Genomic DNA, 23,983 nt, shown 5'->3' with positions numbered 1-23,983 from the left:
AGAGCTCTAGAACAGCCACCTTTGTTGCCTGCTGTAGACAGGCTTCAGAGCAAGGTCTGTTTGCATTCACATCTCATTAAAGGCAATATTGATGAGTTAATGAAAGGTAGAAGTGAAGAAAGGCAACAAACATTTGGAAATAATGCAGGGACAATTTTACACTGAAATAGAAATTTCAGTATAAAATTGAAAAAGAGCTGCTCTACTCCAAAGAATCAGAGAAGGAAGTGGAAGCAGCAGCAAAAGTGCAGACAAATGCTAAGGCAGCCTCTTCATGCAGAGGGGGAGATGGGGGAAGAAACTGAGCTACAGGTTCTGTTTGTTGTCAGCTAAAACCAGCAGAGGACACACAGATAATTTTCCCATCTCAGTTTATTTCCTTTTCTTTATGTTTATGATGCACATACCGATTAACACAATTTTAAACAAATCCTGAACTCTTGCATAAATTCAAGTTCTACAGATAGTTTGGAGGGGGAAAAAAAAGATAAGTGTATGAAACCGAAATATTTATACAATTGGTTTTTTTAGGAGGGTGGAGGTGATTTTATTTCTCTCTAACAAAGAGTCAGATGGATATTATGTTTTACCTTCAAAGGGTAAAAGCTTGGCTTGACGAAGCTTGAGGCGGGGGTAGAACCCGCATTCTGACAACATTCATCTCTGAGGTACCTCCAAATAATTTCCTCCTGCTTTTTCTGTTGCCTTCCCACTGCTTTTTCCCAGCTGCCTTCTATAAAGGGGCCTGTGCTTATGGCATCCCCCACATGGGGGTGGAGGGGCTCACCTGGGCTTGCTGAAAACACTGTCCCTTCTGTGCTGGAACTGGGACAGTGGCTTTCATTTAGTCCAGCTTGTTGCACAGTTTTACATGCTCAAATTATGGAAAATTGCACAACAGGCTCAGTTTGATTTTTTTTTTAGAGGGATTGAGAGGAATAATATGGAAAACAACATGTCAAGAATCCTCTGTGACCCAGGCTTCCTCTCCCACATCCCACGCTGCAAATGTTTCATGTCCTCAATTCGGTTTCTGGGTCGTTCTGGTTCTTCTCCCAGCCCCAGCCACGAGGAGCTCAGCTCGGGCACCAGACCCTGCTCCATCACCCCACCCTGCTAAGGCACCCCCAACCCCACAGGGAGACTGGTTGGACTGGGAACTGCTTTCCAGGTGGGTGTGCAGGACCAAGCACCAAGGGCACCCTGCTGCTGGCAATAGCAGAGCTCTCCTCCATCTCACAGGACACAAGATCTCACCCAAATATCTTTTGCTGTTCTCCATTCTAGGGAGAGATGGCAATGCTGCAGAAGTGACTCCAGCAATATTGGCTCTACCACAGCCAAGAGACAAATGCTTTCTGCTCGTTACCTCTCAAACTCTGGATAATATTTACAGTACTGCTCTCAATGCATTAGTGAAGATGTTCCCTCTCATCCACTGCTTGCCAAAAAGCAAGTAAATTTAACTCAGTGATTCAATTCAAAGCGGTTTGAGTCATCTACGTCCCTGGCTATGGGTGTCCAGACACCTCATCCAGCCACACATGCATTAATAAAGACTTAAAAATAGACCATTGATTCCTCTAGACCTGAAGCAACACGTCTGATCCCAGCTAAGCAGGAGACCCAGCAGGGACAACCTGCGAGGGGGTGCAGTGCAGGTGGTTTTCCTACTCTACCTCCAAGTGGTGGTGGCTGGGTCCTCCTGCTCTCCTGGAGCCTATGGCTGGGGAGGGGGCCCTGGAGATGCTCTGGCAGTGCCAGGGCTCCTGCCTTGCCTGGGCTTAGGTGCTGACAAACAGCAGATCAATTATTCATCAACTAAAAGGCAGACTTCTATTACAACAGATGTTTCTCCGAATGTTTGACACTGCCCATTAACTCACCCTTTAATTTTAATTGCTTAACTAATGGCTGTGTTCAAGGTTAAATGAGCTTAAATCTTTATTCTTCTCTTGTGCTGCTTAATATAAAGATACCATTGGACTAACAAGGAAAAGAGAAGGGACCAAACCGAGTAACATCTTTGACCAGACACAAACAGGGAGCCAGTTTATCCTCCACAGACTGTCTAGGGACAGATATAACTTGGACATGGTTTTCTCTGAAGCAGAGAAGCGATGGAAGGATCCCTCAGGCTGAAGGTGTCCGTGGGTTTGCAAAGCCAGGTTGAACCTAGGACCAGAGTCAGGAAGGAGGTGGCTTGGGGTGAGCATCCTTCCTGAAGCCAACAGAGAGAGGGAGTGCCTGCTCAAGCACTTCTCAAACACTGAGAAGTGTTTGAACATGCTGTTTAGGTACCCTCCAAACCAAGAATTCAGCTTATAGGAGTAATTTAGGTTTGTAAGTCACGGAAATGATGGCCTGGCATGGCCAGGCTCCTGTGCTTCCTCCTTTAAATATTTATAGCCCATCTGAAGAGTGCAGTGTCCTGGCCATCTGTGCCATCAGGGCAGAAGCACTGAGGAAAAGAAGAGGTTCACCTCACTGCCTGAACAAGGAGGGATCTTCTCTCAGAGGATACAAGCTCAAAGAACTTCTGGGCTGCAGGGCAGGGACATGGTCCTTACCTCACTGTAGCCACAGTCTTGCTATGTGCCAAGCCAGTGTTTACCATTTTAGCTCTACAGCTTGGTATCCCTCTAGGAATGAGCAATGTAGGTGCTGCTAATGCCACAGAACAAAGTGTGCCCAGTCCCCCCACTGCTCCCCACTGCAGCACAGGATGTCCCCACAGCAGAATGTCCCTGCAGGATTAGTCCCTTCAAGTCATACCAGAAGAAAACAAAAGGATGCATCCTGAAGAGGTCACATCACTGGGCAAGAGGCTTTCACTCAGCTCAAGCAAGCTCAGATACCTTTGGCTTCACATCTGTTGATGTAATTCAAGAACGTGTTGGACCATTTTTCTAGGAAGGCCCATGGATTTTGTTTGGATAGTTCAGATCTACTTCCAAAAAATAAGTTACCAGTATCAGTAGGAACAATGGGAGAGGCAGGACCAGACCCAGCACTTGTCAGCCCAGTGAGTATCAGCACCACAGAACCTCCATCCCAGGAGAGGGACTTGACACACATGGTCAAGGAAAACTCTTTATTTTCTGTATCTTACCACACTAAGGACATGAGGGAAGGAAAGAGGAAACAGGCAGACGGGTAAGCTTTTTTTTCCCCCAACACAGAAGAGAAAAGGAAGCACATCTCTTTCCTTTCTGGCTTGCTTGCCTTCCTTTTGTCCCTCTCTCAAGAGGTGAAGGAGCAGAGATTAATGCATTCCACTTTCCAAGTTGTTCCTGTCCATTAGGATATGTTAGTTCAGATAATTCTTGTCCATTTTGTGAACAATCTGGAGACTGAAAGGTGAGCCAACCCCATGCCGGGGCTAGGGCCTCATCTCTGCTTTGCTGGTGTAAATCTGGCTCAATTCAGCCATTACAGACAAACCAGGCTCTAGCACTGTGTTTCAGCCGTGACTTTGTAAAATTCTTTTGGTAACACCTCTCAGATTCAGGAAACCAAGTCCCCTCTTTTTGTCTGGGAAACATTGAAGGTTATATGGGATGGGGCTCTGAGCAACTTGACCTAGTTGGAGATCAGATAGAAGGGCACATAGCAATAGGAAAAACAGGAGGTGTGGTTTTAAGCTGACAGAGGACAGGTTTAGATTAGATATTAGGAAGAAATTCTTTTCTGTGAGGGCGGTGCAGCACTGGAACAGGCTGCCCAGAGAAGCTGAGGCTGCCCCATCCCTGGGAGTGTTCAAGGCCAGGTTGGATGGGGTTCTGAACCACCATGGCAGAAGGTGTCCCTGCCCATGGCTGTGGGGTGGGAACTAGATGGTCTTTAAGGTCCCTTCCAACCCCAACCATTCTATCATTCTTTGAAAGTGTCCCTGCTCATTGCTGGAGGGTTGGACTGAATGATCTTTAAAGTTGCCTTCCAACACAAACTATTCTATGATTTGCCAAGGAGGTTATAACCAGTCACTTCACTATCATTGTGCATCAGCCACTGCTAGATCATGGCCTGGAGCATGCCCAGGGCTGGTTGTCCATGTGGGAAGAGGGAAAACCATTAAAGGACATCAGCCTGTTTCCTGTTGCCACAGTCGACGTTACACCACACCTGTCAAAATCAGGGCTGGCCATGGTTAAACATCCTCTGTGTGCTATGGACAGTTTAACATGAGATGAGATGCTCCCTCCTTCCTGACAGCATCTCCTCTGCTACAAATCACTACCAAGGAAAGGCAGCTGAAAACCTGTGGCCTTCCAATTCTGCATGCAGCAGGAATGTTTCCCAGCCCTCCTTCTCAGCTAAGCTATTATAAAGTGGAACAAGCCTCTTTAGCTCAGTTTCTAAACTGAAAAGAAGTTCTTAGTTTAAGTTGCTTCTTTTTTTTTTTTTCCTCTTCCCCAAGCAGGCTCACAAGGACATCCACTCATTTGATTTTGGCTCCAGCTCAGCAGCGTTCGGTAGTGACAACCATCAATCCTGCCAGACAGCCGATGGCACAGACTGCTCGGAGTGGGCGATCTCCGTTTTTTTTGCAGCTCCACTGCAATTTGCGTGTTGGTTCGACGCGGGCTGGCAGGCAGCCAGGCGCTCAGCATCCTCCTCCCACCCACAAAGGTGTCTCTGCAGAGCAAGGTGCCGGGGCTGCGCCGCGGCTGCCAAGACCACGGCGTGAACCGTGCCAGTCCTGCAAATAGACACCGCAGCGCCGAGCTGTTAATCCTACACATTGCGGTGGCGCAAAGTTCACCACAGAGAGGATTCTTCTTTTTTTTTTTTTTTTCCCTCCTCCTCTCCCCCCACCCGCTACCAAATTCAGCCCGAGTAGTATTAAGCTTAAGTTTATGGATGGTTCAGTGCAGCCCAGATTTTGGCAGGAAAGGGGAAGGTTGCACCAAGCAGCGGCAATGTCGAGGTCCGGTTACTGGCTTCAGTGAATATTGAGTTTCTGACTCCAGAAGTGAGAGTTTCGCTCTTTGTTCTTGAACTCATTCTTTCCCTCCCAAGGGCCAGTGGAATGTAATCTCCCCAGATGCCAGCACCTCTTAGGAAATTGTAATATAGCAGCTATGCCTTGTAAGTGGCTTATTCATACATGGAGAAAATAATAATAATATCCTTGGGGGATGGTTTTTAAAAGGTGCGCAGTGACACAATCCAAGGGACAGGTGGGACTTACTTCAGCTGAGGTCTGTCCCCAAAACCACTCATTTTCAAGAGGAGCAACAGAACTGGCATTTTGTATTTTAGTATGTTTAAAGGCTTTTCTTTCTGTTTAAATCCATCTGTGCTTCCTTCCTGGGGAGAGAGTCAATGCTTTTAGGGTTACTGTAAATAATCAGTCAGCTGAGCAAATTATCCTGTCCACTGACACTAACAGATTCCATGAGCTACCAGGAACTTGATCAGCTTTTTTTTTCCTCTCCCTACTGTTATAATAAAACAAAGATTTGCTAAAAGATTTGCTTTACTTTGCAGCAAAGTAAAAGAAATTCCTTGTGGATAGCGATTCCAGGGAGCATTCTCAGAACTCTCATTGACTAACTCTGAATTAAGAGGTTTGTCAAAAAGAAAAGGCACACAAGAGAACAAGGGAGCCCGAAGAGCCAACTGACAGATTACCACACGACAAAGCTAAAAGGAAACTCCAAACCCTGCCAGTGCGGCTGCCCACAGAGCCTGCCAAGAGCCAGATGCTGCCACGGGGATAATATCCTCCAGGGCTGGGGAGCCAGGCACTTCCCAGCCTTCTGAGCTGAGAACAAGGGGATGGTGGGGCAGCTGTGCACCCCCAAGCCCATCATATCTACATGAAAAAGCCTCGAGAGGAATAGACAGGTCTCTTTAGGAAAAAAAAAAAGAAGAAGAAGAAGAAAAACAAAAACAAAACCCACCAGGGTATCTACTTCTTACTCAGAAACTCCATTGGGAAAAAAATAAATAAAAGCTGGGGGGAAAAAATAATTGGAGTCCTTCTGGGTAGTGCCTTTCCTCCTTATGCAAAGCAAACTGCCACTGGCAGCAGGGGGAGAGCAAACAGGTCAGGCAGGGGAAGAAATGACACATAGCAAGGGAATAAGCAACACACTTGGCAGAATTAGGAACCAAACACACATATTCAGGAGCCCAGCACTCACCCTGCTCCAAGCAGACTTTTATTAGTAACCAATCCCGATCGTCTGCTGAGATTCTGCTTAGAAAAGGACAAGTTAACACAGACACATCGGTGTTAACATTACCCTTGAATGGAAGTAGCATAAACACAAAATATTTGTTTCGCTGCTACTGTGCAACATCTGTTCCCAATGACTTACTCATTGCGCGCTCTCCCTCCCGCGGGGTTTCAAAGTACACAAGGAAGAGGGAGAGGCTCGCAGGTATTGACGCCCTGGTGCCTGCTCGGACCTTGTGCAACACCAGAGCCTCTCGTGGGCAAAATTCTGCACCACTGAGCTGGAGTTTGCCCCCCCAGCGGGGCTGAGCCTCGCAGGATACAGCCAGCAACCCAGGCGCTTTCTGTTTTCTGCAATCTGATACCTCCACACGTGAGAATCTGCGGGGATGGCAAACCTGCAGACTTTTAACTGAAAGGCTGCCAATCTAATACTTTCCTTAGCAGATTTAAAAGAAAAAAAAAAAAAACTTAAAAAAAAATCAGACTTCAACCCATTTTTTGAAACCGGCTGAATCAGTCAGCTTTTGCTGCAGTGCCAGAAGCCAGCGATGCAATAAAAGCTCTCACTACATCTATTTTCCTTCCTCAGAACCCTTTAACACCACACAGTTGTAAAAGCTAAGGGAGTTTGTTCCAGGTCATGATGTGGAGAAAGGCTCTCCCAGGGAAACTCCCAGCACTGACATTTTAGTAACAAGGCTTTTAGATATGTCAACTTGAGAGGAGAATTAAGAGATCCAGATATCATGACTGTGCTTGAGATCATCCTGGGGGACAAATTTGGGTTTTGTAGTTACATTCCTGATACCTCCCCGCAATCCCCTGTGCTCCATCAGCTCTGCACAGCCACATTGCATACCCTGAAGATCCAATAAATAGAGAAAAACACACACAAAAAGGCATGTTTTGAAAAATAATTTCCAAGATAAATCTCCTAAGTTTCCATATTCCAAAAACAGCTGACACTTTTTGTTGAGTTTGAAATAAATGAAACAAAAAGCTAGAATTCCTGATTTGAAGGTGGACGCAAAGCATTGCAAGAACTTGCCAGAATGCTGCTGGAGACACAGTGAACACCATGAGGAAGCCACTGTGCTCATACCTAACTTCAGAGCAGTGCTCAGTAAGTTTTGTCATCTTTTGATGTTTGAAAATACTGTAGAACAAAGTGTTGTCTGATCTTCTAAATTCTGGTTTTACAAGTAGCAAGGCTTAAAAAACCTGAGCCAAATAAAAATAGGTGGGGTTTTTGTTGGAAGTCACGGGTGACTTTTTAGCCTAATTTTAGGGGAAAAAAGGGTTTCTGATTCTGCTGATGGCAAGAAGTTAAATGCAGCCTTTGGAAGTATTGCAGTTCTCTGTCCTGCTGGAATTTGGGGCTGCTGGGGACCAGAGCACCTCAGTCCAATTACACCAGCAACAAAATGCAGCAGCACTATCACCATAATTTTAGGGTCAGAACTGTGTTCATTGCTCCCAAAATGATCACACCTCTTGTGTTCAAGTCTGCAACCTCAGACTGTAATCTCTCCAAAATTGTCCTCATCCAGTGGGTGCAGAGCCTGGGCTCTCTTCTTTCTCTCTTTGGACAAGTCTTGCCCTTGCAGGAGGGGATCCCTCCTGGGCAAGTGCTGCTATCCCAGGCTTATTGCACTGAATGGCATCACTGACTTCATCTCCTTTCCTTCCTCAGCTTCGAAAAGGTCCGGACAAGATCAAGTGTTTGAGGCTGTACCACTTCTGGATAAATGGAGATGAATGGAATTCAGTGCTCCACTTTCATGGCACTGAAACTAGGATTGGATTTCAGCTGAGTGGCTCGACAGAGCTCCCTCAGACCTGCTCCACACCTAAAGCAAAACCCCATCCCCTGGGTAAACTTGAGCTTAAGGAAAATTCTCACACTCCCTGAGAGGCATGGAGCTGAAAGTTTTTCTGCCAGGTGTAGGAAAAGCACCAGGAGACAAAGTCCTGCCCAGACCAGGGGGTGACTGAGCAGGACTGATTAATCCTGCTTCACCCTTCCATCAGCCCGATGCAGAGCAGAGATACAGGCACCTGCAGCACCAGGTCTCACAGGTGTTTCATTGCACTCCCTCAGATCCTTTCCCCTCCAGGAGTGAGTCTCTCCACCACACTCTTGCCAGCTGAAATATCCAGTTGTTACCAGGCCAAAGGCAGGAAGGTTCACTACCTCATTCACTTGCCAACACCACCACAAGCTACACAGCCCCACACTGGTCCAGCCCCAGCCCAATAAGTCTCACAAGGTTAATAACCTGTGGTGTAACCTGGTCCCTGTCCCCCTTTTCCTAGCACACTCTATCTGAATACCCTCATCTTGAATTAATGCAAGAGAAATTACTTTCATTAGTAAGAGGCTAATGAGGTTATTTCTGAAGTCAGAACCAGATGATCAGTTTGAAGGCTACGAGAAAGGGAAGGCAATCTCACTTGGGGTTTCCCCTCTACACCTCTAAAAATTTAAATTGTGCTAATTAAAAAGAGATCAAAATTCTACCTTAAGCAAAAGGTTAAGACAAGGCCCAGAAGAACACAGCCTACTGCTGGCCAAGCAGGGGTCAGTCCCTAAGAGTGCCCTGAAGAATAAACGCAGCCTTAACCTTGCACGTTTTACTGAAGGCACTTGTGCAGGCACTAACCCAACAGCCTGTTTCTCATGCTGGCCACCTACAGGCTGCAGCTTATGCCCTGGGGCCGCCTAGATGTTCCTGGCTGTGAAATAAAACACCCAGGGGGCTTCAGAATAGGCTCGTTCTGCTGTTCAGCTGCTTTGCCCAAAACTGCATCCAGGTCTAGTTTATAAACTGGGTCAGTCCCCCACACAGACCATTTTTACATCTCAGGCATCACACTGACAGTAGAGCCTGCCTCTTTATCCACCTAAAAAGGTAAAACATCAGAGCATATGACCTGCACTAGATATTAGGGTGAGAAAAAAAAGCTTTCTAAGCTAAAGGAGAGGTGAGCATCATGACAGACTGCCCAGGGAGGTTTCTACAAGCAGGTTAGACACATATTCCTCAGGTAAAACTAATGGCAAATTGCCCCTGACCAGGAGCAGGGCAGACCAGATCCCAGACAAGGTATTTTCCCCTCTTGTGCCAAGGACTTTGTGCATATCCTTTGACAGCAACATGGTGAAAGGGTTTGCTTACAAAACATTTTCAGAAACAAAACTGTTCAATGTATAAAAACCTCTCTGAGGAAATGATTAAAAGGAAAGCAGCTTCTTCTGACAGCTGATTAGACATCAGAAGGGTTGAAGCCTGAGTCAGTGACTACTCCTAGTCTACTAAAACTAAGATATTTTTATTTAATTTACAGAGTGAGAAAGAGACATTTGCTCCTGCAAATGTCACCGGTCCTCCGTGAGCTAAAGACACCTTCCAGTACATAAGAAATTTAATGTTCCTGGTCCTCTTTCAGTGCTCACTGCCACAACCTATTGCACAGATGCGATGGATTTTTGAACACAAGATCTATTATGTTTCCTGCCAGAGGCTCGAATGCGAACAGGCATTGAAAACGTGTTGCCAGGTAGTTACTTTTTATACTGACTCAGTATTTGCTGGAAGTCGCTGCCAAGCATTACTTGACTCTTACCGATAGGTTGGAAAGTCAGCACTGCTAATTCTTCTTGTTATCTGAAAGATCATCTTTCCCCATCCCAGAGTAAAATTCGAGTGATTCTCACACTCAAAGACCTATCCCAAGGCAAATTCTTACCCCAAGGAATTTGTGATACCCAAGGCAGAACTGGCATTACCATTCTACATCCCTCCTGTCCTGCACAGCATTTGTTCTGCAAAATCCTGCTGGACTGGAGCTGCCTGATGGCCCCACAGGGGAATTCATCCCCTTATTGCCCCCACCTTGGAGAGCTTTCGACACTTTTCAGTCCAAGCACTCTCAGCACGACCTTGGGAAGGAAAATGGCACCGTCTCGTTCCCATCTTGTGCCAGCCAGGAAACCCAGCGCCTGCCAAGCGCCGGCCAGACACCGCAGAACATCACAAAGTGCAAGGGAAGTTCTTCCCTCCCAAAGCCAAAGCAGCCATTTGATAATTAACCACGGGGACCGAGCCAGACGAGCCCCGAGGCCGGGGTGAAGCTGGCGGGGCTCTCAGCAGGAGCTGCACCCCGCGGGGAGGCTGGGGCTGACCCCGGCCCCTGCTCCAGACACGGTGGCAGATGTGCCGGGCTTCCCCACGGTCTCCCCCTTGCCTGGCAGATGCCGGCCTCTCTGGGAAAGCGCTAAATGGATTCTGCTGAATCACTGCAGCAGATGGTTCGTAACACCACCTGGATAGCACAGAAGAGAGAGAGAGATAAAGAAGGTTGGGGAACAGAGAGTACCTAGTGTGTGGGCTGAGTTATCCCCAGGGATAAGTAACCTGTGGATAAGGTCGGCATTTGAACTTTTGTTTTCTCAAATTCCTGTGTTATTAAGATTGAGAACATCAATTTCCTAGAAATTCTATCCTGACATCTACAACGTATATTGTTTAAAACCTCCTTGGGAAAAGCCTTCAAAAGCCCCTGGGATGCCAGAGCCCAGCCTTTGCCACTGGGAAACCCTGGCAGCACTGCCTGGCCCAGGTTGATTTGCTGGTGGGAGCATCAGCCTTCATCCCTGCCTGTACCAAGCTCCTCTAGAGATGGGGTAGGGCACAGAGGAGACTGATGTGTTGGAGGCCAAAGAATATTAAGGATTTAGGAGAAGTTGTTGGATTTTCGTTGTTTGAAGGGTTTTTTAGAGCCAGGTTGGCAAATACTTCAGTTTTCTGCAACAGATCATTTTGAAAGGGTAGTGGAGCCAGCTGTGTACAGAAGCAAGCAGCTGTACAAAAGAGAACAACAAACAGGAAGCAGGTAACAATAACCAACGTGTTTGCTCACTCTCCTCCTGTTAAACAGCAATTTATTTATTTTTTTTTTAATTGGATGAAAAGAGCATGTGAGGAAGAATGGAGGGCTACAGCACATACACAGAGGGTGCCTGTTTGGAAAGCACTTGGCATCCCTCTGCAGTGTCATCCCACCTCTGAAAAGTAAGAACCTGGGATCCCTTGGTCTGATTGTTAGGAGACATCACTGCACAAAGCTGCTCAACCTGCAGCACTTCCAGCTGGGTGTCTCCGGCACAAAACACCAAGACATTTGAGATAAAGTGCTCTTCAGGCAGTCAGTCACAGCTCCACTCATGATTCCTCCTCCCAGGACAAGACGTTTTCACACACCAACTGCACTGTAGGCTTGACTCCATTTCAGTCGAGCCCAGCTTTGTCCTACATAGGCTGTTTTTGCTGGGTCACACCTGCCATTGATTCCCTCAGAAAACAGCTGCTGTTTCATGTTCTGCTGTTCACCTTGCTCAGCACAACAGTGCAGAAAGACACTCATGGGCAAAGCTCAGGGTGGCATGATCTGACCTCGAGCACAGTAGAACCTGGAAGGTGACAGCACTGCCAACCAGCTGGGCAATAATACAAAGATACCTCTCCCCCAATTACTTCGCATGGGGGACCTCCCTCATTAAATTCATGCAAGAATTTAATTAATTTAAGCAATAAGTAAGATCCATCCTCATAGTGCTTCCCCACAATGTAGAATCCAACAGCACCAGGGAAACTCTTATGGGTCAACACGAACTCTCCCCATGCTTTGGAGGCACTTGGTCCAAACCTAGACCCCATCACCTGAGCCAGTAAAAAGACATTTCTCTGTGGTCTTCAGCTGCAGGGCAGCATTTGGTGACATGTGGCCAGATGCCCCTGGAGAGCCACAGCCACCTCTGTGCCTATCAAGGCCAGACCACTTCCAGAAGGCACTCAGACTTCAAAACAAAAGCTAAAAATAAACAAAATCATTTCCCAACACTCATCCCAAGGAGAACCAGGCTTTGCAAGGATGGCACAAACCCAAGTTGCTGGCATGGGCATGGCTGACCCTTGCCAACCTAAGGAGCCCATGACGTGCTGTCATGGAAGATGACAGCATTTGCAGCATGGAATTAGGACAGCAGATGCTCCTGGGGGTCACCCCCTTTCCTGTAGGTCACAGGACCACTGGAAAGGGAATCCAGCCTAGAGCAACCCCATTGCTTATTTGGTACATACACAGCCTGCACACCCCCCTTCCCAGTATCCGCTTAGTGGCCTGGTTTCTTCTCAAAGCTTTTTATATTTCACATTCCTAAGATTTAATTATGTTATCAGAACAACAGGCATCGGGATTTGGAGTGCCAGAACTCACATTAGCAATTGCTATCAACAAAGAAAATGGGCACAGCATGCCCATGCCAGAGGAGATGTGGGCTGCTCTCCTCAATCTACTCACGGTTATTTATAGCCTGTTTGCAAGCCATCCACCTCCCAGGTTTAGCTTCAAGCTTGCTTCTTTCTCAGCACCCTCTCTCTCAAAGAAAAGCCTTTTGCCTCCTCCTTCCCCAGCACCACACTTAGATTTGGGCAAATTTATTTAATTTTTTGGGGGGGCAAAGGCGAGCTAAAACACCTTTGAATGTTCTTGCATACATCCACAACAGCAGAAAAGACTGGAAACAGAGTGCCACAAATAAGCAGCTGCAGGGATACCCAATTTTCAGCGGCAGAAATTAAAAAAAAAACACCAAAACTAAAAATATATATATATTTATAGTTTTTAACACTTCACCACATTGCAGCAGATCACCACGTATCTTCAGCAGCTTTCAGCCCTCCCCAGAGATGGGGATGCAGGCATAGGATCTCTAAGGAAGGACACATGTTCGAAGGCAAGAAAATACCCACCCATTTTGAGATGATTGTGAAGAAAGCACTACCTGGGAGCAGAAGGGGAGCGATAGCTGTGCCTCCACACCAGCATTAACTAAAACCTGCTCATCCTTTAGCCAGCACCACTTTGAGGCAGTCCCATTCTGCCAGGATCTTCTGCTTCCCAATAATTAACAAAGACAAGACACTGTGCTTATGGCACAGGTGCAAAGCTTCCCACCAGCTTACTGCCCTCCCCTGAGCAGCACCCTGCACGGACAGCTTGTGCCTTTTCCTCCCAGTCCCAGCTCCTGCTAAACTCAGCCCAAGAGCTGAGGCAGGTGTTAAGAGCAGTGGTCAGAGCTCAGCTCCCCAAGGCTGGGAGAGATCCTGCACTTAAACGAGAATCCTCATTCCAGTTAGCCAGCGCTGTGCTGGCTCAGCCCGAGGCTGCCAGGCTGTCCCTGCACACCACGTCACCCCTGTGCTCACAGGTTTGTCACCTGGCCACCGGCCCCTGCCTGTGGCTGCCACCAGCATCACTGGCCCACAGTTCCCCCAGGGAGCCCTAAGCTCCTGAAAACAGCCCCAAAACCCTGGTCAAAATGCAGAAGTGGCGCTGGGTTAGGTCCAGCCCAGTCACTAAGGAAATGCTCAGTCAGGCTCTGACTGAGACACGGCAGCTCCTTACATGCCTAAAATTCCAGATGGCCCTGAAAAAGAAAGGAATTATTAGAGGATATAGTAATAAAGTTTTTCAAAGCGGCAAATTATAAAATACTTGCAATTAAAGGAATCATTATTAATACATAATAAATCCCAAACACCACACCCCTTCTGCTAAAGGGGAGAGGAGGCTCAAGCTTACAATTCTAGCACGTTTTATTTCATGTAAATTTATAAAGACAACAATCCTAGTCACGATTGTCACATTGTACAGCACATACCAATACAGTTGCAAACAGAACTCCACGCAAAACTAAGCGCTAACAGTAGCCTGAATCACTCTTCCTGCGATTGTCAAATCTAGACTAACAGTATTACACTAACACTGAAGGAAAAATAGTTCACTATAAAACAGTGATAGAACATTTTTATAAAATATATTCCATTCCAATAGCTTTTCTACATACTGTATACTATAAAACTCTCCCACAAAAATTAGTGTCTTTAAATATACATATTTAATCTGAACTGCACCAAGATTAAAAACAATTAAAAATATCAATGATTTTTTTTTACATTAACTTCACAGTATTTGTTTGTAGTAGAAGACAAATCCAGTGTTTAAAACGCAGAGCAGGACTGTTCCCTATGGAGACAGCAATTGCCCCACCGAGAAATAGTTTATGAAGAGACAAGTGTTACGTGTGCCATGTTTTAGTACTTCTCTGTAGAGCCATGAACCATTTTGAAAACACGTTCCGAGCTATTGCAACTTAAAAATAAGAGACACACAGAGAAATAGCCAAAAAAAAAGTCACCTTAAGAAAAAAATAAGTGCAAACATTTCTTTACTTTAGAAATTCAAGCTAAGAGGAGTGGGAACACAAATACCAGACTATGAGAACAGTGTGTTCATGATGTAGTCAAGGATGAGAAAGTCTTTTTCTTTCCTTATTAAAAAAAAACCAAAACAAAAACAACTTTTGCCCCATATTCACTGCAGCACAGAGCATGCTCATAGCATCAGTTTAATGAATTATTTCTATTCTAAGATCAGACAAAATCTTGTTTCAACTTTTCCCTGCTCCATACGCTAATGATGTTCTTATGGCACATCCTATTTTATGATCTTCTAAAAAAAAATAAAAACAAACAATAATTGAAGACTGAAATGCAAACAGAAGTGTCACAAGAATACAAAATTAAGATTACCAGCTTCGGTAATGCTGACTCTACATTAAACTCTTTACATGTTGCTCAACATGCAAAACCCACTGTTATAAAATTTAAAGTGTAAATTAACTAGTTTTGAAATAGATTAACAGTAATAATTCCACTTCAAAAACAAAACAAAAAAATCTAATAAATACTATATCAAGTATCTTCAGGAGAAAAAAATAACTTAATTTTAGTAGAAAGAAAAATAACTTAATTTTACTAGATTTTGTTCAGTGCTATTTCCAATCACAGCAAAAATAAAAAAAGAAACAAAAAAGAAAAAACTGATTAAGTAGAATAAGACCACAGTACCAAAGCCACTTATGTTCAAGATACAGTACTCTCCCACAACTTTCATATGTAACAGGTTCAGCAAAAATATTTTACAGTTGAGAAATTAAACTGAAAACAAACCCCAAAACTATAAATAAAAGCAAAATTTCACATTACATGTACATTCATAGTTTAAGAGATGAATAATAAGAGGCTGTAACAAGTATATCCTGATTTTCTTTAAGGAGGAAGTACTTATTTAAAAAAAAAAAAGTCAATCCCATATTATTTATGTAGGTAGTGCTCAGTTTTTGGACCAGAGGGGGAAAGGCATTGGGAAGATTTTTCTTCATAAGATGCAATACAGTATTTTAAGCACAACTTTAAAAAATAATCTAACTCAGTGCTTCAAATTAATTTTAAAACACACGCTTAAGTTTCACCAAACAACTCCAGGAGTGTCATGAAAGCTGGTGAAGCAATGCTAATGCAGCAGAAGGACATTCACAGGCCTCAGATATTATTATCATATTTCAGTCCCATGTACATGTACCTTGAATGGGTAATTTGACTGGAAGGGAACAAAGTGATATCCACCGACATGCACAGACCAAATGATGCTCTAATAGGCAAGAAACTGAATCATGTGGAGTAAAACTGGCTATAGTTACAGGCAGCCTCAGTTTACAAATAAACAAACAAAAAATTACCCCAAGAACTTTCCCTGAAAAGGTGGGAATTGGGGAAAAAGTCAGGCCATGCTTTCCCTCCCAGCGGTTCACCTTTGTGCTGACTCTTGGGAACACCAGCAATTGCACACAATTCATCTCTGAGGGAATTGCCAACTTCATAAAAATAAAATAAAATATAATTTCACGCTGCTGGTTTTAGCATGGCAACAAACTTTTCAGGCAAGACAGCAGGGCATCTCCTAATGCACAAGGCATGAGTTACCTTGAACTACAAAACCCCAAAAACCTGATATCAGGAGGGGTATTTGGCCACTTTATAGCTGCTGTCCCCTCCAAGGGGGATGGGATCAGCCTCTGGATGTTGGTATGGGAATGAAAATATTCACACATTATACTATTTTTTTGTATGTCCTAGCGTGCATCCTTCAACATTTCGGGAGTGAATATGCTGCAGACAGAAAGTGTTTTTTCCATCCACATTTTATGCTCAAAAGCAGCTTTTCAGCAGGTCAGCCCAGTGAGGAGGATGGGTGTGAAGGAAAATTTAAGTCAAGTCCCAAGGCAAAAACTTCTCATTTAGACTTTAGGACCAACTGCAGAACAGTATTAATGGAATAAAGGGAATAAAAAATAACCAGTACCAAAGACAAAGCCAGGAATCCTCAACCCCTTAAAATTTGGGCCAATTCAATGTCTCAACTAGCTCTATAAAATAAAAGTATATCTGCCCACTCTGCAGCACGTGGACAGGTTTCTCTCCACCAAAATGTATTTAAATCATAGGTCATCTCTTCCAATGTTTCTCTGCAAAACACGCAGGGCATTTAGGGAGCTTAATGGAAGCCGAATTTTTCTCCAGAATTTGATGATAATCTTTCTTCAAAATAAAAAGGTTAAAAAAAAAAAAAGGAAAATAAAAACCAAGCCAACAAAACCCTGACCACAAAGCAAGTACTTCCAGTGTGAAAACTGACACTAAATCATTGCAAAATTACTTAAGATCATTTCACATTAATAATGTAACATGGGTGCACAAGAGAAGACCTAAAGGACTGTGCTAGGAAGGGAAGGTGGCAGGGGAAGGGGAGAGATGGAGAGGTGGAAGGAGTGCATTAGAAGGCCTCTGGAGTGTATACCGCTGCATCTTTTAAAGATTATATACCTGAAGTGAATATCACCAAAACAAAATAAAGGAAAGGGAGCAGAAAAACAAAACTAAAATTCAGATGCTGCCTTTTTTTTTTTTTTCCTGTTTTGTTTTAAAAGGGTTGGGGGGGGTTGTAGATATTTATAAAAAAAAAAAAAAAAAAAAAAAAAAACAACCAAACCAAACAAAACAAAAGTCACACGTCTCAAACAACCAAGGACTTTACAAGGCCACAATGAAATTTGCGGATATGTCTGTACAAATCCCCGGACTGCGTGAAGCGTCTCTCGCACCACTTGCACCCGTGGGGTTTCTCCCTGGTGTGCACGACCGCGTGGCGGCTCAGGTTGTGGGAATACTGGAAGCTCTTCCCACACTGGCCGCAGGTGTAGGGCTTCTCCCCCGAGTGAGTCCTCTCGTGCCTCTTTAGCGTGTACATGCAGGAAAAAGTCTTTCCGCAGAGGGTGCAAGTGGGGACCGACCCGTCGGGGGACAGGCGGGTCCGGGAGCCGTCCTTGTCACGGAAGTGAGAGCTCAGGTGCAGCTGAAGGATGTGCGGGCTCGGGAACACCTTGCTACAGAGGGGACAAATGCAGATATGCCCAGGAGGCACGAGGACACCCGAGGAGATGTCCGACGAATCCATGTCGTCCTCGCTCTCGTCTCGCTCTTGATCTATATCCTCCTCTCGGGCATGAGAGCTGCCATTCCCCGCGAACATGTGTCCTAACCCTGTCACTAGGCTTTTGGCTGAATTCCCAAAATGCTGACTCTCTGGACTCCTGGCTTCGCTGTCCTCCTGATCTGACAGCAAGTCTTGTTCATCTTTAACAAGTGGCTCGGTACCCTGCTGCTGGCTGTCGGAAGCCAGCTGTCCAAAGACATAGGAGGGGTGTAAGGAATCTCTCCCCGGCACGGGCTTGAAAGACAAATCCAGCGCGCAGTCCACATCACTCGAAGCCAGGGGATGGTTAACAGACCTTTGGGACAAAGGTCCTGTGGAACTATTGACATTAGCCTTTGTTTTTCCAGCTGCTGCGGCGCACGGTTCTGCCTCTGTCGGCACAGAGCTGACACTTATATGATCAGAGGACCAGGCGGGGTGACTGCTGACCTTTTCTTTGCCTGCTGCTCTCTCGTATTCTGCAACGCTGAATTTTTGTTTGTTTCCTGGGTCAAACTCGTGGACCAGGGGCACTCCGGCATCTAGAAAATGCTCCGCTTTCTCCAAACTAGCCGCCTCATCATTAATCTTCTCTTCCGAACATAATTCTTTATCTTTCAACTTGCCCTTGCAGACTTTCACAATGTCATACATGTGAAGGTAGCTCGCCGCAGCCAGCACATCTTCCACTGGGAGACTGTTGAATTCCAGCTTTCCCTCGTACATGAATTCGAGCAGCAGGCTGAAGGCAGGGGCTGTGACAATGTCACTGTTCAGATGCACAATATCCCTTTTGTCTAACTGGTCCCTGTAGAAAAGATGGAAGTACATACTGCAAGAGGCAAGAACGGCTCTGTGAGCTCTGAATTGAGCTTCTCCAACTAAAACAGTACAGTCACACAGGAAGCCCTGGTGACGCTGCTGACTCAGACACTGCAGCAACTGGCGGCTATGGTCTGGAAACTCCATTCTTCCTTCATAACCTGTTCAAAACAGGAAAAACTTGAATGCTACTGTAAACTAAAGCCTCCTAGCAGCTGTAACAAACAGATCGGCTTTTTGGTAACCCAAGCCAAAGAAACAGCCTTGGAGATAACATTTACTGTTAATTGTCTGTAATAGTTTTATTAAGGGGGGGGGGAAGAAAAAAAAAAACCCAACACAACATGCTTCTCATCCTTTCGCACCTGCTCCGAACAGGAAAAACTTGATTGTAAGTAAACAAAAGCTAGTAAAGCAGCAGCCCCTCCAACCTTTGTTTCTCCCACTAAGCACTTTAATAAAATTAAGCAGAGGAAAGCGCACGCACACCCCCGAAAAGAAAAAAAGCATCAACTCCCAGGTTGTCTTCCCAGCAACGCTAACTTGGGGCATCTTTTAATAAAGCATATTCCCCGCGTCACGCACGCACACACACACACGCACACACACACATTTAAACTTTATCCTCAGTCGTTATGCACCGAATCACAACAAAACAGCGGCGGCTGGCGCTGGGGGAGCGGCGGCTCTGCGGGGAGGGGGGCGCGGGGCAGAGGGGGGAGAGGCCCCGGCCCCCGCAAGCGAGAAGGGCGGGGGGGATCAAGGGGGGAGGAAAAAAAAAGTTTCCCTTGAAGTTATTAAAAGGGAAGGAGGAAAATAAGCGGCGGAAGGCTGGCGGGAGAGCAGGACTGAGGCTGCAGCCGGCTGCGTGCCGCGGCCGGGCGCTTACCTTGCGCGGGGCGCGGCGGGGCCGGCCGCGGGCGCGGAGCCGGGCGGGCAGGAGGGAGCGCGGTGCGAGTGCGACCGAGGCGCGGCGGGAGGGAGGGAGGGGGAGAGAGAGCGAGAGAGAGAGGCAGGCGGGAGGGAGGAGGAGGGAGGGAAGGAGGAGTGCTCGGTTTGCTAATTACACCGCAAGCTGGAGAGTCAGCTGCTCTGACTTCACTGCGATGGAAATGCTACCTCCAGCTGTGCGCCTTTTAATGCCATATGTTACTCCAAATCTCGCTACCAGCCAACCACAGCTTGCTGCCTTTTAAAGTTCCAGCAGCCCCATTTATAGCCCGCGATTAAATCCCACAAACTTGCCCCGAGCCCGCCCCCCCCCACGACACTCTCGCCACCACCAGCCCCCGGCCCGGACCCCACCTCCCGCCGCAAAGTTGCTCCCCGCAGCCCGCCGCGGTGACCTTCGCCGGTGCCCGGCTCCGCGCCGCGCTGGGGGGGCCGGCGGGGGGAAGCACCGCGGAGCCGCTTTCGGGATCTCCCCCCTGCACAGCCGCGCTCCCCAACTTTGCGGGGAGGACTTTCCCCTGCCGGGGTGTGGCGTGGCCGCGAGTTTCCCCCCGCGTTTCGGCGCTCCGCGGGTCTCCCCGCGCTACTCACCGGCGGGCGGCGGCGCTCGGCGTCCGCATGTGCGCGGCGGCGGCGCGGGCGCTCCGCGGGCGCGGCGCGGGGCTGTGGCGGAGCAGGTTGTTCGCCGGCCGCTCTCGCGATACTTTCGCTGCTGCGAGCCGCGGGTGCGGGCGAGGGTGCGGTAGCGAGCGGCCGTGTCCCCGTCTGGAGCACACAATGGCCCCGCCGCCCCGGCCAGCCCCGCCGCCGCCGGCCGGTGCGCGCTGCCGGCTGCGCCCTCCCCCTCGCCTCCTCCTCCTCCTCCTCCTCCTCCTCCTGCTGCTGCTGCCGCTGCCGCCCTCCCCTCCCGGCCGCTGCATTGGCAGCGCCGCCGTCCCGCTCCCAACTCCGCTGCGCCGCCGCGGACAGGGCGCGCCCGCCCGCCCGCTGCAGCCCGACGTGCCGCGGAGCCGGGGCCGGGGCAGCGCGGCCGCGGGAGCTGCGCGGGGCCGGCCCCGCCGGGAGATGGGGCGAGGGGCGCGGCGCTTCCCCCCCTACACACACGCACACACACGGGTTTATCTGTAGTTGCGCGCCAGCTGATAAATACCAAATGCCGACGGATTTTTCAAGATGACCTTTTCGATAGTTGATTTGAATTTTAAATTTTAATTAGCTGTAATCGCATCAAAAGTGAGCGCCCTGCGAGGAGCGGGGTTCCCGCCGGGGTTCCCACCCAGTTTGGACCCGGCAGACGCCGCCGAATCCCGCTGGGAAGCTGCGGCTGCCGGAGCCCCGGTGCCGCTCCGACCCCGCTGGAAACCGCCCGGGATTGTCGCTGCTCTGGGCTGTCCCAGAGCCTCGGGGCTGCAGCAGCGCCGGGAGGGGAGGCAGGGGGCTGTGGATTGAGGCTCCGGGTCGAGGGGGATGTTGAGATTTTTGAGGAATGAATATGAGAATGCTGGAGGGTAAGGGAGAGTGTAGGGTTAGCGGAGCACCGAGGGCACTTCAGAGCTCCCCTGCGAACACCCTGCGTGGTGCCAGCTGGAGTCTCCAGACTGTGCTTTAGCCTCCAACAAGTACAGCAGGGAAACTCCTTTCCCTTTCCTTCCTCTAGGTTGCCTTGCCCAGATTGTAATATCTGCAAAATAGCGACTTTTTAAAAATCTCTGTTCCCCCACATTTTTCTACAATGGTATCATTAGCACCTTAAAACATCAGGTTTAATTTGGATTTAATCTAACTTGATTTGGATCTCTGATATATTAAGGCTCTTTGTCACAGGAGCTGGGGTCTGCATCGCCAACACCACTTTTCTCCCAGGAGCCTCAACTGTTTAACTCCATTGGCAATGAATGCCAGGATATTTGGGTGGGTTTGAGCATTAATGATTGCATTGTCACAAAGCCCTTCAGTATTTGGTAATACTGTCAGCTGGAAGATTCAAATTGGAAAACTCCAGCCCAGAATGTGAAGATGCCCAGCTCCAGGAAAGAGTTAAAGGTCCTGGGGTTAAATCTGTCACCCTTCAGTAAAGCTGAGAGCTTTATCTATTTGTCCACCATGGCAGACAGGGCTGGGGAGCGCCGTCCTTTTAAAGACAGTGTCATCCTGCAGTCACAGCCTGCACAGGCCCTACCAAAAGTGGAGCAATTTCTTCCCCAAAGTGCAAGTGCAATCTCCATGAAGTTGCTCTACGGATCTGCTAACTTGTGGAGTTTTATTGTCTTTGAACATTGGAAATGTTAGGCAGAATCTTGTACTCATATGAATTAGGCTTCTTGGCAGAAATATCTTGTTTCGTGTAAGTAATAATTCACATTACCCTCTCCCCTTTAATAAATAAATTGAGAAAGAACAAGATTACAAAAAGAACCCAGGTTTTAATTCCTATTTGGGTGCTTTAAGTTAGGTATAATTGTCTACAATCTAGCAGCGTCTTATTTTTAGGAAGCCAATTACAATTTCACAGTAAGTCTGTGGTCATTATCGAGTTTGAAGTGTCAGAAAATACAACAGCATTCCCATTTCCTCTAAGTATCCATTTGGCATGTTGCTGGCTTGCTTTTTCAGGACTCAGAAATACTATACTCACCTTCACACCAAGGCAACGCTGGGTACAATGCAGGTGTTGTACTGATTTAGCTACGGTTGTATAAAATACTGGTAGTACAACTCACTAATGTAAACAAGCACAAAGTCATTACTGGAAGCAAGGCAACAGGAAGAACTGCCCCAGAAACTTTATTCCAAGAGCTCCTGCATTTCTGACAGCCCTCATGAGAGCACGACAGGGTGAGCAAACTATCTGCTGTCCTCTCCCTGGCCCCTGAGCCCTTCTCAGGCTGAGGGCTCCCCTCCCACCAAGCCCAGAGAAGGCTCCGTTTTCAGTCCTTCCTCAATGGAGCAGAGCCAGGCAGAGCTGCTTGGCCAATACAGAGCTTTGTGTCTGGTGCCTGTGCTCAGAGGAGGTCACAACCATCGTGCCACCAAACATCAGGATGGCTGAATATGGATGGGGGCTGATGGAAGCTGTTGGGAGTGACCATGCTGGGCATCCTTGTGCAGCTGCGTGCATTCCTGGGTCTGGCTAAAACCCTTCCGGGCTCCAACAAGCCTTTTGCTGCCTATAGAGCTTTCCAGAGTTGAGCAGAAAGCCTGGCTATAGGGCAAAGAGAGTAAAAATCAGTGGTGCTGGCAGGGCTTCCACTTGCCAGGCAAGGCTAGCCCTGCTCCTGGTTGTTTTTGCTGCCTGGACACCAGCCAAAGCCCACAGAAATTAGTAGAAAAACCAACTGGATCAGGTCCATAAAGCCTGAGGACTCGCTTCCATTCTTACCCCTTTGATCCAACAAGAGTAGGTATTTACTGAGTGGGGCCTCTCTAGCCCTCTTTGTTGGCCAGATGCAGAAGCGGTAGCAACAGGTTTTTCATGCGATTTAATCATTTTCTCTCTCACCGCATTGGGCAGAAGCCTCTTTGTGTTTGTTTCTACATGATTTCAGTGCTTTTATGTTCTTTTTTCTTAATAGGACATCTTCTTTGTGATAGTCCAGTTGCATTTCAGAGGGAGAGTCAGGGCCTGAGACTGTCTAATACTTGCAGAATTGAAGCTATTTTAAGTGCATTGGTCATAGTGAGGTTTATTTGCAGAAGTTCTTCCAAACTTTTTCAAAGGCTGTTTTATCCCTTGCAGACAGCAGTGAGCATTAGAAGGACTGAATGCTTCGTTCCCTCCTGTGAAACAGGGAGGAATTTAACCCCAAAAGATGCAGAGCTGGTGGTGGTAAGACAAGGAGCTGCCCTTGGCATCCACAGGACTTCCCCAATTAGCAATCTCCTCCAGCACTTACCCTGCAGTCAAATCCAAGGTCAGTGTTTGGGGGGTTGTTCAGTTTGCAGTCAAGTCATAAAAGTGGACACGACTTTCCCAAAGATCTTTTCAAGCATGTCATCCAAGACTCCAGAAAGCATTAACTTGCACTGCTGCCATTCCAGACATTAATCAGAGCATATATTGCAGACAGTCTCCTCAGCAGTGTGCTTATGTGAGTCGTATTTGTTTTATGGCTGTCCTGCTGATTTCTCCCCGATAACGAGACCCTGCGTGTGCTGCAGTATTTGTGAGTGTATATTGGAGCAGCCAGGGCCGTTGTCAAATCATCCTATCAAATGGAGAGGCTGGTGGCACTAAGCTGCATATATAAATTACATATTGTTCTATTTGCCATAACGTGGCTGTCAATAAGAGTGCATCAATCTAGCAACACGCATTAAAATCAAAAAGGACTCTGCAGAGGTACCACTGGCACAGGTCACATTTGACTCTGCAGTGAGAGCTTACAACATCCCTGTCCGAGCCAGCCCAGCATTTAATGTCACACCTGTACCTTGGCTCCCCTCTCAGCATCTGGGAGGCAGCTTTCACTTAGTTATTCATCTTCTGTAGTTTCACTCAGCTTGTCTAACCCTTAACTTTTGTTGTTTTTTTTTTTAAGTTTGCTATGTTCTGTTTTTCTAGAAATGGTACATGAAGGTACC

General features: G+C 47.1%; 1 protein-coding gene across 2 annotated transcripts; it reads right to left on the bottom strand.

Annotated features, from left to right (window-relative positions):
* Nucleotides 1-13,833: 13,833 nt before the first annotated feature.
* On the bottom strand, nt 13,834-20,075 carry ZBTB42 (zinc finger and BTB domain containing 42). Of its 2 annotated transcripts, none has more exons than XM_014871856.2 (2): nt 19,994-20,075; nt 13,834-18,612 (listed from the first exon to the last, which is right to left on the bottom strand). In XM_014871856.2, the coding sequence occupies exon 2, from the start codon at nt 18,596-18,598 to the stop codon at nt 17,171-17,173; it is 1,428 nt and encodes a 475-aa protein (XP_014727342.1). In that variant the 5' UTR covers nt 18,599-18,612; nt 19,994-20,075; the 3' UTR covers nt 13,834-17,170. The 2 variants fall into 2 exon arrangements, with proteins under 2 accessions (XP_014727342.1, XP_088022425.1); XM_088166299.1 differs by lacking the exon at nt 19,994-20,075 and adding an exon at nt 19,341-19,397.
* Nucleotides 20,076-23,983: the final 3,908 nt, after the last annotated feature.

The sequence above is a fragment of the Sturnus vulgaris genome, chromosome 6 (assembly GCF_052056855.1).
Source record: "Sturnus vulgaris isolate bStuVul1 chromosome 6, bStuVul1.hap1, whole genome shotgun sequence".
Classification (NCBI taxonomy): domain Eukaryota; kingdom Metazoa; phylum Chordata; class Aves; order Passeriformes; family Sturnidae; genus Sturnus; species Sturnus vulgaris.
This window is presented reverse-complemented; position numbering and strand designations above follow the sequence as displayed.

Excerpts from the sequence above, each read along its gene's own strand:
- ZBTB42 (XM_014871856.2), bottom strand. The coding sequence starts at position 18,598 with ATGGAGTTTCCAGACCATAGCCGCCAGTTGCTGCAGTGTCTGAGTCAG.